Raw genomic sequence first — 15856 nt, forward strand, 5'->3', positions numbered from 1 at the left:
GCTGACTTGTCACACATCTCTTTGTAAGACTTGTATGGTACTGGCAGGAGTTGTTTGTTTGTTTTTTTATAAATTTATTTATTTTGTTTAATTATTTTTGGCTGTGTTGGGTCTTCGTTGCTGCGCCCAGGCTTTCTCTAGTTGCGGCGAGCGGGGGCTACTCTTCGTTGCAGTGTGCGGGCTTCTCATTGCGGTGGTTTCTCTTGTTGCGGAGCATGGGCTCTAGGCACGTGGGCTTCAGTAGTTGCGGCACACGGGCTCTAGAGCACAGGCTCAGTAGTTGTGACGCACGGGCTTAGTTGCTCCGCGGCATGTGGGATCTTCCCGGACCAGGAATCGAACCCGGGTCCCCTGCCTTGTCAGGCGGATTCTCAATCACTGCGCCACCAGGGAAGCCCAGGAGTTGTTTTTTAAAAGCCATAGGCTTTTCCTTGTCCTTAGCTGTAATAAAGCATCTGATTTTGGTTTCCTCGAGAGCTGTATTTCAGTCCATCGCCTGTGTACTGGCCCCTGTGTTTCCCACTCTGGCCCACTCCTCACTCCCACTCCCCTGGTCTTTTTGGAGTTTGTGACACTGATTTGAAACGGATGGTGTTCTCTTGAGAGCGCGTGAGATTGTTAGAGTTAAATCCCAGCTATACATTTTTCTAACGTAGCTCTAAGGTCCTTGTTGCTGTTTGTGATAACTGATAGATAACTCATACATTTATAATCAGATGAAACTATGGTTTGCACTGTCTATTAAATATCTCAATTAATTAAAAAAAAACAGCTGTTCAAAACCAGGCAAAACTAACCTGCACTACTGGAAGTCAGGAGAGGAACCACCTGATGGGGAGGGAGGTTGGGGGGTGGCCCTGCGGTGCTGGAAACGTGTCCTTCAACCCTCTGGGGGGTGGTTACATGGTGAGTCCATTTTGTGACAATTCATGGAGCTCTTCACTTAGGACTCATGCTGCCTTCTGTATGGTTATTAGACCCCAGTAAAAGGTGGGCTTAAAAAATGAAGGACAGGGCCTCCCTGGTGGCGGCAGTGGTTGAGAGTCCGCCTGCCGATGCAGGGGACATGGGTTCGTGCCCCGGTCCAGGAAGATCCCACATGCCGCGGAGCGGCTGGGCCCGTGAGCCATGGCTGCTGAGCCTGCGCGTCCGGAGCCTGTGCTCCGCAACGGGAGAGGCCACAACAGTGAGAGGCCCGCGTACTAGAAAAAAACAAAAAAAAAAATGAAGGACAGGAATGAGAAACGGAATGAGGCTGATGCCCAATGCCATCTGGTGAATGAAGAAGGCAGGCACACGAAGGCAAGAGCTTAGCTGTCTTACAAGAACACCAACAAACCGAAGATTACATCATATATGGGGGCTGGCTGCCTCTGGGGAGGGGGAGGAGAGAGGAGGGGGAGGAGAGGGGAGGGGGAGGAGGGGGAGGAGGGGGAGGAGGGGGAGGAGGGGGAGGAGGGGGAGGGGGAGGAGAGGGTACTTGCTCAACCAGAGATGAGACATAGGCCAAGTCCCGGAGCTGCCCCTGAGGCCTCAAGACAAATATGAAGAGAATGGAGGGAGCATTTCCCTAGAAAATAAGAGAGTGGGATGGCTCTGGGTGATGTCCATTAGCACAGTGGTTCTCAAACTTGTCCCTAGAACAGCAATATCAGCATCACCGGAGAACTCATTAGAAATGGAAGTTCCCAGGCCCCACTCCAGGCTTACTGAATCAGAAGCTCTGGCGTGGGGCAAGCCCTCCAGGTGAGGCTAATGCCTGCTCAAGTTTGAAAAACCACTGCCTGAGAGAAATGAGAAAGTGGGAGTGGGTGCTAGTCCCTGGGAGAAAAAAATGAGGTGGGATTGGCTCCCTCAGAGAATCAGTTCCCGGGGGGAAGGAGAACTTGGGGCTGCCTGCAGAGTTAGGAGAGGGTTCCCTGCTTCTCACTGTGTATCCCCCACCCAGACCCACTCACCCAGGTTCCCAGAATCATCTGGGAGGCCTTTATGCCTATCCGCTTGGGAGACGGCAGGAACGGTGGTTGGTTGATGCGTTTGCGTTCCTTCTCTGGAGGAAGCCACGTACTGGGACCAGATGTGGCCTAGAGGTGAGGAACAAAAGCTGAAAGCTTGGCGAGGTCTGGCGGTGGTCAGCCTGGGGCCAGGCCTGATGAAGGCTCCGGGCAGCTGACCTCACCCCCCTGGCAGCCCTGAGACTTGAGCCAAGGCTGGTGGGAGGTACCTGGCCACCTCCCAACTTACCAGGAGCCCATCCTCTGGGGGTGAAGGGGCCCTGGGGTACTCTCATGACCCCTGCCACCCACTCTGTGCCCACCCATCAGCCTGAAACCTCTTTCCAGGTTCCCAAGGGCCCTCCCGGTCTGGCAGGGTCCAGAGAGGTGCTCCAGACCCCAGTCTGGGGAGCAGAAGCCACACGGACTTTGCAGCTAAATGAGCTGGGCTCCAATCTTGGCTCCTTCTCCCCCTTGCTGGGAGCGTGGGCAAATCCCTTCCTATCTCTGGGCCTCAGTTTCCTTTCATGAAATGCAAAAGACAATCCCTCCCTCCAGGGGGCTGAAAGGTGCCCGCCCCAGAGCAGGTATTCAGGAAATGTGGGTACCCTTTTTCATTCCCCTGGACACGCCCACCTTCCCAAGCCCTTAGCAGTTCCCTCCCTGGGTGGGCAGAACCTGCTTGGGGGTCGACTTAATGTCCAGAGCCTACTCAGATGACTGGCTGCCGAGCCCCCAGAAAGGAGCCCACCACTCCCCTAAATAGAACAGGTGTGCGGCTTTCTGTCGGACAGACCCCTTATTCACACTTGGTCCCGCTCCAGTTTTCCCCTCATCCTCTCTAAAGGGGAGGGAGGGGCAGAGATCAATGCCCACTGGGCACTTCCTGGGTGCCAGACTCCATGCTATAGGCTCTAGTACTAACCTTATTGAATTCTCACAGCCACCTGGTCACGCTCATGGGACAAGCATATAAACCAAGGCTCAGAGAGTGACAGACACTGATCCAATGTGACTAGTAAGTACAATGCCAGGATTGGGAACCAGGTGAGTCTGGTACCCAACGGTGAGCTTTCGGCTGAAATAGCCACTTCCACCCCACCCTGCCCCCGCAGGAAAGCCCCCTTCCAAGAGAAGAAGGAAGGAAGGCCATAGGGGGACAGTGACTAGTTTGGGGGGACACTGGCTAAGTGTGGCCCAATAAATTCTTTCTGGAGGGGCTTCCGGGTTGCGGGAAACTTTTGAAAAAACTCCACGCTTCTTATTGTGACATGAGTTAAGTTCTTCCACGAAGCTCTTGAAATTCATCAGTTCCCTGGGCCGTTTTTTCTGAGAAACAGAGGAGGAAAAAGAATATGTTATGTCAGGAAAAGCGAGAGCTGCGATTCTGGACCCTTACCACAATCAGAGACAAGCAGTTGTCCAATGAGGCATCTCTCTCCCCCATGCCTGCCACTGTCCCATGGCCAGGCCAGTCCACCCTGACCTGGGCGACAGAGACGAAGCCCCCCCAGCCAGGGGTGGGGTGAGTCTGATGGGGTCTCTAACAGCCCCTCGTCCGTTCAGTGCCCTGCAGCCCAGCTTGCCTTCATCCATTTCTTCTTTCTTTCACTTGTTTCGTGGACATTTACTGAGTCAGGCACTGTTCTGAGCAGGAGCGATAGTTCAAATATTTAAAAACCGGTGTGACGGGGGAACACTCAGGATTCTTAGGGCAGCAAAACTACTCTGTATGATACTATAATGGTGGATACATGCTATTATATATTTGTCCAAACCCATTGAATGTACAACACCAAGAGTGAACCCTAATGTAAACCATGGACTTTCGGTGATAATAATGTGTCAATGTAGATTCACTGATTGTAAGAAATGTTCCCCTCTGGTGCTGATTTCTTTTTTTCTTTTTTTTTTTTTTTTTTTTTTTGCGGTACGCGGGCCTCTCACCGTTGTGGCCTCTCCCGTTGCGGAGCACAGGCTCTGGACGCGCAGGCTCAGCGGCCATGGCTCACGGGCCCAGCCGCTCCGCGGCATGTGGGATCTTCCTGGACCGGGGCGCGAACCCATGTCCCCTGCATCGGCAGGTGGACTCTCAACCACTACGCCACCAGGGAAGCCCTCGTGCTGATTATTGATAGTGGGGGCCTGGGCATGTAGCGGGGACAGAGGGAACATGAGAACCCTGTACTTTCTGCTCAGTTTTGCTGTGAACCTAAAACTGCTCTTTAAAATGTCTATTTTTTTAGATAACGCAAAATAACATCCTGTGGCCTGGGCATTGGCTCTAGGGCCTACGGAGTGTCTGAGGCCCCTGCTATGCTGGCAGGACACCTTAGTAGCTGGTCATGGGGAGGCCTGGGAAGCCCCAGGGAGGAGCCAGGTTGCAGGGCTCATTCAGTGGCTATTTACCAGCTGGTCCCAAAGAATTTCAACATTTCACCACCCCCGCTTCCTAGCACTCCTGATGCCTTTACCACGGCACCCACTCCCTGCTAACATTCTATATTGTTTTCACTTGCGATTGTGTTTCTTTTTGCACTAGAAAGTAAGCACTTACTAGAAAGTAAGCACCACTGGGGCAGGTTCCTCTGCACCTAGAAGATTACCTGGCCCAAGGCACACAAGAGTGAAGGCACAGTAGAGACAAAATAAACAGTTAGACAAATACTTAAGTCCAATTACTATGAAAGCAAAGCCCACGGTGCTAGGGATCCCACAACATGAATTTGACTGGTACAGGAAAGGGGGGCATCAAGCTAAAATTCTACCTCAGCTTCCCCTCCCAACCCTCCAGTTCTCTGCCACTAACCCAGTCAGCTTAGCTGGGTCCGAGATGGCTGGGAAGTGTCTCCAAAACAGCAGGACACCCAGGCCTGTACCATCCAGGTCCCTGCAGGCCTGGCAGCCTGTCTCCCATCCAGGCCTGGCCCTGGGGCCCCCTGCACCTCCCCTGCGATTCGTGCTGGTACAGAGGAGAGGGGACTGGAGGTGAAGCCAGACAGATGCCGTGGGGTTCAATCCCGGCTCTGCCCCTACCAGCTGCGTGGCTAGCCTCAGTCTCCTCCTCTAACACAGGGTGCCTTACCCTGCCCTAGCTGGGAAGAGGGAGTGAGCAGGCTATGGGAAGTGTCCTGCGCAGAGCCTAGCACACAGGCTGCTGTGGATAGGTGAGGCCTGATTTCCTGCCAGGGAAGCCATAGCCCGGCTGGGTACACACCTGCACAGAGTAATGTCCATAAGGCTGGAGCTTGCTTCGGTCACCAAAGTGTCATAGAGGCCGCAGGTGCCCATGGATCATGCCAGGTACGCCTCGATGCCACTTTTGAAGGCGTAGGTGCCCAGTGCCAGACTGCTCCCCTGGAACAGAGCACAGAGCACAATCCCTGCAGGTCCATCACCCCCTCGGGGCCTCGGTTTCCCCATCTGCCCTGGAGTCCCCCCACCCAGGTCTGCACAGGAAGGTGGGCGAGGCCTGGCCAGGGTAGGGGGCTACCTGATGAGCCAAGGGGGGCTGTTTGTTGGTCATCCTGCACATGAGGCCCTTGGAATGAGACCAGTTCCAGGCACTCTCCTCCAGCTTCGTGTATGGGTTGCCCTTCTCCCCATAATTTCTAGGGCCTGGATAGTAGTTCTGGGGGCAAGAGGGAGGGACATAAAAGCCGTTAGTCCGAGGCCTTGTGCTTCTGAGTGCACCTGAGGAAGAGATGTCCCCCCGAGGGTAACGGGATTTTCAGAGCCCCTGTGTGTTAACTGCCCCCCAAACACACAGCACTGTGGGCCTGTGAGCCTCTGCCCCTGCTCAGACCCTCAGTTTCAAGTTCAGACTTCACTGGGGCCCCACTGGTCAGTCCAACTTACCCCTCACTCTTCCCTTCCTACATCTGACGCTTCAGCCAAAGTGAGGTCCTTGCTGGTCCCCAAACCTATGCCATCCTGGCCACCTCCTTGCCTTTGCTTGCTTGTGCCATTACTGCCACCCAAAATGCCCTTCCTGCCTTCTTGGCCTTGGAAAATTCTTCTAATCCTGCAAAGCCAGCTCGAATGTCATCTCTCCTGGGAATGAAGCCTTCCCTCCCTGATCACCCCAGACAGCTGCTTGCTTTGGTGGTCTCGGAAATCCCAACCATTACACCCCTGTGATATAGCCCTACGTTTACATGAATGGGTTTCCCACTGGGCTGTGAACAGTGCTGCGACCTGGAGGGATCTGGAGTCCTGGGTTCGAATCCTGACTCCACTGCTTCCTAGCTGAGTGACCTTGGGCATGCCACTTAATCCTTCTTAGCCTCATGGCCCACATTTCAAGCACAGGGACAGTAGAACTTTCTTCCAAGGTAATGAGGATGATATGAAATAACGTCTATAAAGCCTCCTGCACGTGCCCAGCCCATAGTGGGTGCCAACACCTAATAAGTCAGGGTGGGGTGGCTGTCTTGGTGGGGCGGGGTAGGAGAGAAAGATGTAGGAGAGGTTGAGAACTGTGGCTGGAATGAGCATCTGGAGCCTCGACTGCCAGGGTCGGAAATATGGCCTTTGTAGGTGGAATGAGAAGAGCCACCCTGCAGTACAGGTGGGTGAGTGGGTAGCCATCTTTGGGTCATGACCAGGCAGGATGTTTTCTGCTGCTTTGCACCTTTTAGCCACACGGGATCGCTGCCACTCCACAGATGGCTCGGCCCTGCCTACCTCCAGTCCCTGGAACCTCCCAGGACGCAGCCCAGAACCAGACCTGAGAGAGAGGGTGGGTAGTCAGGCTGTGGCAGGCATCAGATTCGTTCACCCTCAGAGGAACCAGAATGCACATTGCCTCCTTCCAGGGCCCAGGGTTTCCAGGTACGTTCAGGAGAAAAGCCCCAAAGTAGGAAAGTGGGTCTCAACATCATGTGCTGGCTGCTTTACTCGCCTTAATATCTTGGTCCTAGAGACATCCTGATGAGATCAAATCAGTGCCGCTTGCAATCAATAGATGGGGAAACTGAGTCTCAGAGAGGCAAACCTTGTGCCCAAGGTCCCACCTCCAGAAAGGGGCAGCACAAGGGTTCTAACTTCAAAATCCATGCATGATCCTTCTGAGCTTCTACTGTTTCCCAGGCACTGTGCAGGCACCAGAGGTGGGAGAGAAATAAGCCCCACGGTGTCTAGGGAGACCTCAGAAGTGAGGGTTATAACAAAGGGGCGGAGCTGCTGATCCCGGAGCTCCACAGACCAGGAGGAGCCCAGTGCCGGCACTCTGTCGGCAAAGCCTCATCTCTCCCTTCAAACCTTCAGGTTCAGAGGTGCAGTAACACACCTGGGCTGATGTGAACACCCCTGACTTTAGCTAGAATGTTATGTTTCAGGGCTTCTGGGACCCAGGCAGGAGTGCTTAATTCTGGGGGAAGTGGGAATTGTCACTTACAAGATTTTTTTTTAGGTGGATCTTGAAGAAAGAGTCATCTTCCCAGAAGGCGAAGTGGAGGGACAGGTGTCCCAGGTAGAGGGAGCCAGAAGAGCACCTTTGAGCCAGTTGGGAAAGGTATACTGGGAAGAGAATGGGAAGGCCCTGAAGGCCAAGCGAGGCATCCAGACTTGATTCTGAGGCATGAGGACACTTAGGAAGGCGACTGGGGCAATAGTAGGTGACCAGGAAATCAGTCCTGGGGGCGCCCCTGGGCAGGGAGAGTGTGGCTAGGGCTTGGGCAGAGGTCAAGGGGATGGAAGGAGGAGGATGGGAGACAGAAGCACAGACCCCCGTGACTACAGGGGAACAAGGTGCCCATGGGTTTCTGGCTCTGGCCGCTGGGCAGTGCCATTGCCCAGGAAGAGCAGGCCTGTGGGAGATGCTGACATGGCAGGAGGGGGGCATGCAGAGTTTGAGAAGCCTGGAGGACCCCGGGGTGGGGAGCTGAAGCCATGTGCATGGAGCCTGGCTGCGCAAGAGAGAACACCCCACAGAGGGTGGTGGGGAGGGCAGGGCCTGGGAAAGAGAAGCCATGGAGGGAGGCTGGCGGAGGAGCTCCAAGGACACAGAGCCCAGTGTCCCCAAAGCCAAGGGAGGGCAGAGCTTACTAGGAGGAGGATGGAGGCAGAGCCCAGTGCCAGCAGAGAAGGCACTGGCTTTGCAGGGGTGTGCTTCAACAGCCCATCCGCTCTGGGGAAGGATTCACAGGACCCAAAGCAGGCACCCACAGCTTTGGCACTGGCACTGGGGAGGCCCCCATGGAGAAGTCAGCACCCTGCACAGGTGGCATTTGTAGGCCTGTCCCACCCACACTGGGGGGATAACCGGAGGGACCAGAGGCCAGAGGAGGCCATCAGGTTCCCAGCCCAGAGCAAGATGACAGCTGAGAAAGTCAGGCCTTGGATGTGAGCTCTCCCGGGGCTGCCTTCTGCCCACTGGGGCAGTGCCATGTCCTTGAACTTTCTGTCCAGCCCCAAGCCCAGGAGAGTGGCTCGGGGAAATCCCGCAGGGCCCAGTGAGGTTGCTGCAGGAGCAGATGTGGGGACCAGAGAGGAGAAGAGACAGCTAGAATGGAGGGACAGGCCGTGGGACCTTCACCCTGCTCAGCCAACCCTTGCAGATGCTCCAGCGCTGGGGACCGGGAACAGGAGGAAACAGACAGCGTCTGATTTGTTCCCCCAACTCCTCTGCCTTCAGTGGGGCTGGGCTCTGCCATTAGATCCTGTCCTCCACAGATGGTCAAGGAACAATCCAAGTGAGCCCAGCCTACGGGTCAAGTGCAGTTGTTATGCGTGGACACCTTGGACTCAATCCTGCCTCTGCCGCTTAGTAGCTCTGTGACCTTGGGCAGTCACTTAACCTCTCTGTGCTCGTTTCTGTCTGTAAAGTGGCGATGATAGTGCCTGCTTCACAGGGTTGTGGTGAGGATTACATTAATTAGTACACTCAAGTGCTTAGAACAGTGCCTGGCACATGGCAAGTGCTGCATTGTGTCGGCTATTATTACTTTAGGCTTGAAGGTGATCACTCATTTTTCAGTGCCTCCAGGCAGCGCCTCTCCCTACCGTGCCGTTACAGCTTCTGCACCTGAGGATGCATGTGCACGTCCCCTGAACGTGGCAAGGAGTAATTCCCAGGCTCCATAGAAGGTTTCACAGTGGTGGGGTGTGGAGGAAAGGCCCTGGCTTGGGGTTTGCCCATTTGGCCCACTGGGGCAAGATGTTTATCCTCTCTGAGTCTCCAGGGCCTCGTCTGGAGTGGTTATAAAAAATTAGAGTGAGGGGCTTCCCTGGTGGTGTAGTGGTTGAGGGTCCGCCTGCTGATACAGGGGACCCAGGTTCGTGCCCCGGTCCGGGAAGATCCCACATGCCGCGGAGCGGCTGGGCCCGTGAGCCATGGCCGCTGAGCCTCCGCATTCAGAGCCTGTGCTCCACAACGGGAGAGGCCACAACAGTGAGAGGCCCGCGTGCAGAAAAAAAAAAAAAAAAAAATTAGAGTGTTTTGGAGAACCAGTACTTAGTAGGCAGGCATGGGCTTAGTCCACAAAGACTTATCACGTGCTTACTATGTGCCAGGCGCTGCTAGGACCTGGGGATTCTGCAGCGAACCAACCGGGCAGATGTGGTCCACCCTCGGGGGCTGCTGTGCACTGGGGGAGAGACACTGAACCCACAGCCACAATCGGGGCTCCTGGGAAAGGGAGATGGCACCTCATGGGGTCAGGTCAGACCTCGGAGCTGAGAGCTGAGGGATGATCAGGGGGTCCTTAGGTGAAGGGGCCGCTGGGGGTGGAATGGCACTTCTGGTAGAGGGGAGAGCAGGAGCAAAGCACAGGGCGAGTGCTTTGCCTCACTTTGAGGAGTGAGGAGGGCAAGGGTGTCCAGCCCAGAGAGCGTGAGGGGCAGGGGAGGAGGGGCAGCACTGGCAGTGTGGGCATGACTCCTGTCTTTGCCTGCACAACCCTATGGAGCCTGAACCCCACTCATCCCGACCCACACCGATGCCATGGCAGCCCTCCCGCCACCCCCACCTCTCACCACAGCCACCTCCCATCTAGATGCCTCCGACCCCCTCCCCCACAAGCATGTCACTCAGTAACCCCCCATCAAAACCCTCCTCCGCTGTCCTCCCACAGCACCTGGAAGCAAACCCGAGGCCCTCACCTTGCCAGAAGGGCCTCATATCCTGGTCCTCACCCCTCTGCTCTTGCCTCCTCCCCCTCGCTCACAGATTCCGTGAGACTCCATTGCTCACCTACCGTTCGTTTTGCTCGAACGCCACCTCCTCCCAGAGGTCTTCCCTGACTACCCTATAAATGGCACCTCATCATTCGCCATCTCTCCCTGTCTCGTTTTTCCTCATGGCCCTCATTACATGTGATTTGCTTCTCTGTACCGTTGTTTCTACCACTAGGACCACAGCTCCATGAGGGCAGGGATCTTGTCTTCATCACTGCTGGATCCCCAGGGCCTGGAACAGTACGTGGCACTAGAGGGCGCTCAACCATTATTTGCTGGATGGCTGGATGACTATAGATATGGAGGAGTTTGTTGAGCTCCTAATGTATGCCTGGCTCTGTGCCAGGGACTCAAAGATGAACCAGACCCATCCCTGCCCGCAGGGAGCTCCTGGTCTGGTGGGGGAGATGCAGAAACCTACGACAGCCAGTGGGCTGAAAGCTGTGGCACTGGAAAGCAGAGGGGCTGTGGGGTCCCAGAGGGGAGGCTGGCCAAGCCTGGGAAGAAGAACAGTAGGAGAAAGGGTGCTTCCAGCCACACCCAGGCTGCAAGCTCTTCGGACAGAGCAGAGGGTAGGAGGGATCCCACTCCGTGTATGAGAACACCTACCCCAATGAGTCCTCGGAAGCGAACCTCCCCGGAGCTGAGCAGCCCCCGGGTGCTGCCCGGTTTCTCCTGCAACTCTTCTAAGAAGTCTTTGGAGCTGTAGGAGCCAGGTCCCAGCTCTTCCTTCTGCCCCCAGAGAAGAGAGCAGAGGTGAAAACTTTACACTTGGGAGTGTCCACGTGGGCAGGAGCCCAGGCGAGGATGTGTTCCTTAAAGGATGAGCTCTACCTGGGCCTGGGAGGACACTGCAGGCCACCCTGGGGGCAGGCAGGACCGGGCAGGAGGACCTGGCACCAGCGGTAGGGCAGGGTGGGGCCCCAGGGGCCTCACCTGCTGCCGCTTCTCTTTCAGGATGGCCCGGTACTGGAAGCGGGGCAGCTGCGTCAGCCGGCTGGCTTCCTGGGCCTTGGCGCAGCCTGTGCCCACCTCCTTCTTCAACTTCTTGACGCTGAAGCAGGTCTCCTTGCAGCCATAGGTCCCAGGTCCTATGTGGGACTGAGTCAGAGCACAGTCTGAGCGAGGCCAGCCGCACCCACCAGTCCACCCACGGAGCAAGTCCTCGTCAAGCTGTCACCCTGACCTGGGAGTGGACAGGCAATACCCCTCGGGGGGCCCCTCCCCCAGCCCCGAGCCTGGCCCTCAAGGTGCAGCCATGGCGTCCTCTGTCACTGGCCCCCTTACACTTCATAGAGGGCCCGCAGCCAGTCTGTGCAAGACCTGCAAGTGGAACCCAGGTCTCTGTGGATCCGACCCATGCTGTTTTCACTACAGTCCTGCGTTTATCAAACACATCGAGGCCACAGCTCTGAGTCAAGCTCTGAGCTGTGGGCTGAGGTCACGGAGGGGTGTGAGGCATGCCCCTTACACAGATCAGCTCATCTGTCACGGGGAGGGACTCGGAGGGGCAGTGGCCAGACCACGTGGGAGACTTGGGAAGCTATGCAAACTCACCACGTCCACAGAGTAAACCCTGCAGTACGGGGCCTCCCTGAAGGTGCTGAACTTCTGGTTGGGATAGACAGCAGAGACGTCAAACCTGGGAGGGACACATGCCCAGAGAGAGGCACCCAGCCCTGATGAGGGCAGTTCTGGGTGGTGGGGGAGTTGGCATCCCACGGGAGGTGACTTTGGAGCTGGCCCATGAAGGCTGAGGCCAGGGCTGCCGCCTCCTCAGGGTCTTCGTCCTTCCAGGTTCCCTCTCCCTAGATTCCACCCTTGTCTGGTCCCCTAACCCACTGCTGGGAACCTTTACTCAAAATCACCTTCTCAGTGCAACCACCGGCCGCCCCACCCCCTGCACTCGCAGGCTCCTCCTCCCCACTTCCTTTTTCTCCATAGCCCTTATCACTAGCCAACATTTTATATCTTTTTCTTTTTTTGTTTATTATCCACTCCCACCACCCCTCCCATATGAAGGCAAGCTCATGAGCAAGGGCTTTGCTGTTTTGTTCACTATTTTATCCCCAGATGCTAGAACTGTGCCTGGCACATAGTAGGTGATTATATATAATCACCTATCATATATATATATATATATATATATATATATATATATATATACCACTTATGATACGATACGTATATCATAGGTGGTATATATATATATATATGATATACACATGATATATGTCATACATATGAATGAAGAAAGACACCTGGGCTGAAATCCCATGACTTTTGGGCTGAGTGACCTACTATGGGCCAGGCCACTCGGCCTCCCTGAGCAGCACATAGTAGGTGCTTCTGAAATGATTTTAAATAACTTAATAACGGTAGTAAAAGACTCTGGGCCGGGAAGTGAGGCAGGCAGGAGAGGTATAGAAATTCCCGCCCCCACCCCTCACTGCCAGCCCTACGCCCCCGCGAAGGGAGCGCCCGTGAACCAGTTGGTGGCCATGGCGCTGGCCCGCTGCAGGCCAGACCGGCTTCTGCCACCGCCGCCACCGCTGCCACGGCAACCCAGGCCTTGCGATTTCTGATCGCCACAGACCTGTGCGTTGCGTGTTTGCCCACGCTGCGCCCCTGCAGGTGCACCCGCAGGGTCCCCGACTTTTCCATTCGGCTATACACATTTTCATTGCTGCCTTGCCAGACATCCTTCCCTGAGCCCAGCAGATTTAATGGCCCCTCGCGGTGGTTAATACGGATGCCAGTTGGTCGGGTTTTAGAGTCATTTGTTGAGGAACCGTTTCCGATTTCTTGCTTTATGGCAGAGCCCTGCGCAGGGCCTGGTGGAGCGCAAAGGCCTCTTGATGTTCACCTTATGCTGGTGGGACCAGTGAGACACACAGAAAGGGCTCGACTTAGGCAAAGGGCAATCCATTCCTTCTCCACTCTGGGGAGGGGAGGAGGAGAAAGAGGGAACGGGCAAGGGGGGCCAGAGCGTGGAGGGCAGGAATAAGGTGGTCAGGAGAGAGGTAGGATTGCAGGGAAGGTGTCAGGACCCATTCCCGCCCCAGTTACCTGGACACCCACTCAGGGCAGACATTGTGCAGGGTGCCTGGGACCCAGATATGGTCCCTTCCCGGAGAATCCAGTGGGGGAAACAATGACTACACAGTGTGACCAGGTCAGTGTGATAGGGAGGCCTCTGACCCAGACTGTGGGTGTGTAAGTCCGGGAAGGCTTCCTGGAGGAGGAGAATTCCAAACTCAACATTGAAGAGTGTGTGTGGTTTGCTAGGTAAAGAAAGGGGTTGAGGGTATGTGCCCCCAGCAAGTCATGGTCAGCTCTCTCCTCTCATCCTGCCTCATCTCCCACCAATGCCCCACAGTTGTGCTACAGACTGTCTAATATCATCTCCCATGATTGCCTTTGATCCCCCCAAGGGTTTTAGGCTAAGGTAGGGCAAAGGGCCATACGCCATTTGACGATGACAAGACTGAAACCAGAGAGAAACAGGACCTTCCCGGGGGGTCCTGCATCCAGCCTGTGGTGGAGATGGATTACCAGGACAGTGGGTCTCCTTCCAGGCCCCACCCAATATCCTTCTGACATCCCAATATAGCATTTAAGCCATGAGCTGGACTCACGGGCCCCAGGCTGGCAGGCACATTGTCACGGTTGGCAGAGCATCCACCCTGCACTGCTGAGCTGAAGGTCAGAGGCATCAGGCCTTGGGAACACACACAGAATAGCCACGCCAGGCCATCCAAGCATGGACTTTGCCCCTTCCCAACCATGCGACCTTGGGCAAGTCACTTCCTTCTCTGATTCTCAACTTTCTTACCTATAAAATAAAGCCAGTAATCTCTGTATCTCCAGACTGCTGTGAAGATTAAATGAGCTAATTTAGGTATGCTCCTGGAACATAGCAGAAGCACAACAAGAGGTCATTCCCAGCCCTTGGAAAGGGAACTTACAGAAGGTCCAGGGGCAGAGAGTGTGTGTCATTCACTCCTGGTGCAGTACGTGGCACATAGGATATGCTCAGCAAATATTTGTTGAGTGACAAGTGAACGAATAAATGAATCTAACCCAACTTCCCAGTAATGCATAAATCTTCAAAGAGAATCATGTTCGAGTCCTAGCCCTGCTGCTTCCTAGCTGGTGGCCTTGGGCAAGTTACCCTCACTAAGCTTCAATTTCCTTGTCTGTGACATGTGACTGCAGTCTCCTGGAGGAGCTGTTTTGAGGAGTGAGTGACATGTGACTGTGTCCACTACCACATCCTATGTGCTAGGGAGGCCCTGCAACCAGCCCCAGGGCTGCTCAGGTGTTCTCAGGCCCAGCCCTGCCTGGGGCTGCTTTGCTTCTCTCCCATCATGAAAGCCTTGGCTCTGGGACTTATGGAGGAATAACCACAGGATATAGGCCAAGGTTCATTGGGCTGGGAGTTCTGGCTGCCAGGCAGCTCAGAGCAGGCCAGAGTGAGTCAGCTCTGCAGCAAGGCAGCCTGCTCTAATCAGCCCAAAGCCTTCCCATCACAGCAACTTACTGATCACAGCAATTAACTCTCTCTTGTAGGTACTATTGCAATCCTCTCCAACCCCTATTATACAGAAGAGGAAACTAAGGATCAGACAGGGAGAGTAACTTGCCCTGGTCACATCTAATGAGCATCACACAGCAGATACAAAGCTCATAACTAAGTTTGCAAGAGTTTCTAACCCATCTTCTAGAGCCATCTATTATGTCAATAAAGTCAAGTCAAGTTTCTTAGCCAGGATTCAGGCCTCTGTGATGGGGCTATGGCTGTTACCTTATGTCCTCATCTGCTGCCATGTCTTCCCCATGCTCTGTAAGTTTCAGCCACATGGGGCTACTCTGTCCCTAGGCATACCCTGCCCTGGCAAAGCTCTAGCCTTTTCATGTGCCTTTCCTGCTGCTGAAATGCACCGGCAACCTAACGTCCCCATCCAACTCCTACTCATCTCCTCAGAGTCAGATCAAAAGCCAAAGCCACCCATTAGGATGGCCATTATAAAAACAAACAAAGGGCTTCCCTGGTGGTGCAGTGGTTGAGAGTCCGCCTGCCGATGCAGGGGACACGGGTTCGTGCCCCGGTCCGGGAAGATCCCACATGCCGCGGAGCGGCTGGGCCCGTGAGCCATGGCCACTGAGCCTGCGCGTCCGGAGCCTGTGCTCCGCAACGGGAGAGGCCACAGCAGTGAGAGGCCCGCGTACCGCAAAAAAAAAAAAAAAAAAAAAAAAAACAAAAACAGAAACAAATTACAAGTGTTGGTAAGGATATAGAGAAATTGGAACACTTGTGTATCGTTGGTGGGAATATAAAATGGTGCAGCTCCTGTGGAAAAAAAAGTATAGCAGTTTTTCAAAAAACTAAACAGAATTACCATATGACCCAGCAATTCCACTTCTGGGCATATAGCTAAAAGAAGTGAAAGCAGGGACTCAGACAGATATTTGGACACCCATGTTCATAGCAGCATTGTTCCCAACAGCTAAAATGTGGAAACAACCCAAATGTCCACTGATGAATGAATGGATAAACAAAATGTGGTATATACATACAATGGAATATTATTTAACCTTAAAAAGGAAGGAAATTTTGACACAAGTTTACTACATGGATGAACCTTGACATTATGCTCAGTGAAATACGCCATACACAAAAG

The 15856-nt window shown here is 54.5% G+C and overlaps 1 protein-coding gene across 1 annotated transcript; it reads right to left on the minus strand.

Moving 5' to 3' along the window:
• Window positions 1–1904: 1904 nt before the first annotated feature.
• CIMAP2 (ciliary microtubule associated protein 2) lies at window positions 1905–11889 on the minus strand (the record flags this gene model as incomplete). The annotated part of the gene is given in 10 exon segments (XM_081214683.1): window positions 1905–2084; window positions 3162–3323; window positions 5212–5261; window positions 5264–5288; window positions 5292–5351; window positions 5488–5625; window positions 10782–10904; window positions 11109–11273; window positions 11730–11822; window positions 11824–11889. Coding segments are annotated over 10 exon segments (1062 nt in total).
• Between the last annotated feature and the right edge of the window lie 3967 nt (window positions 11890–15856).

This window comes from Mesoplodon bidens (genome assembly GCF_964165515.1).
Source record: "Mesoplodon bidens genome assembly, chromosome: 2".
NCBI classification, from domain to species: Eukaryota; Metazoa; Chordata; class Mammalia; order Artiodactyla; family Ziphiidae; genus Mesoplodon; species Mesoplodon bidens.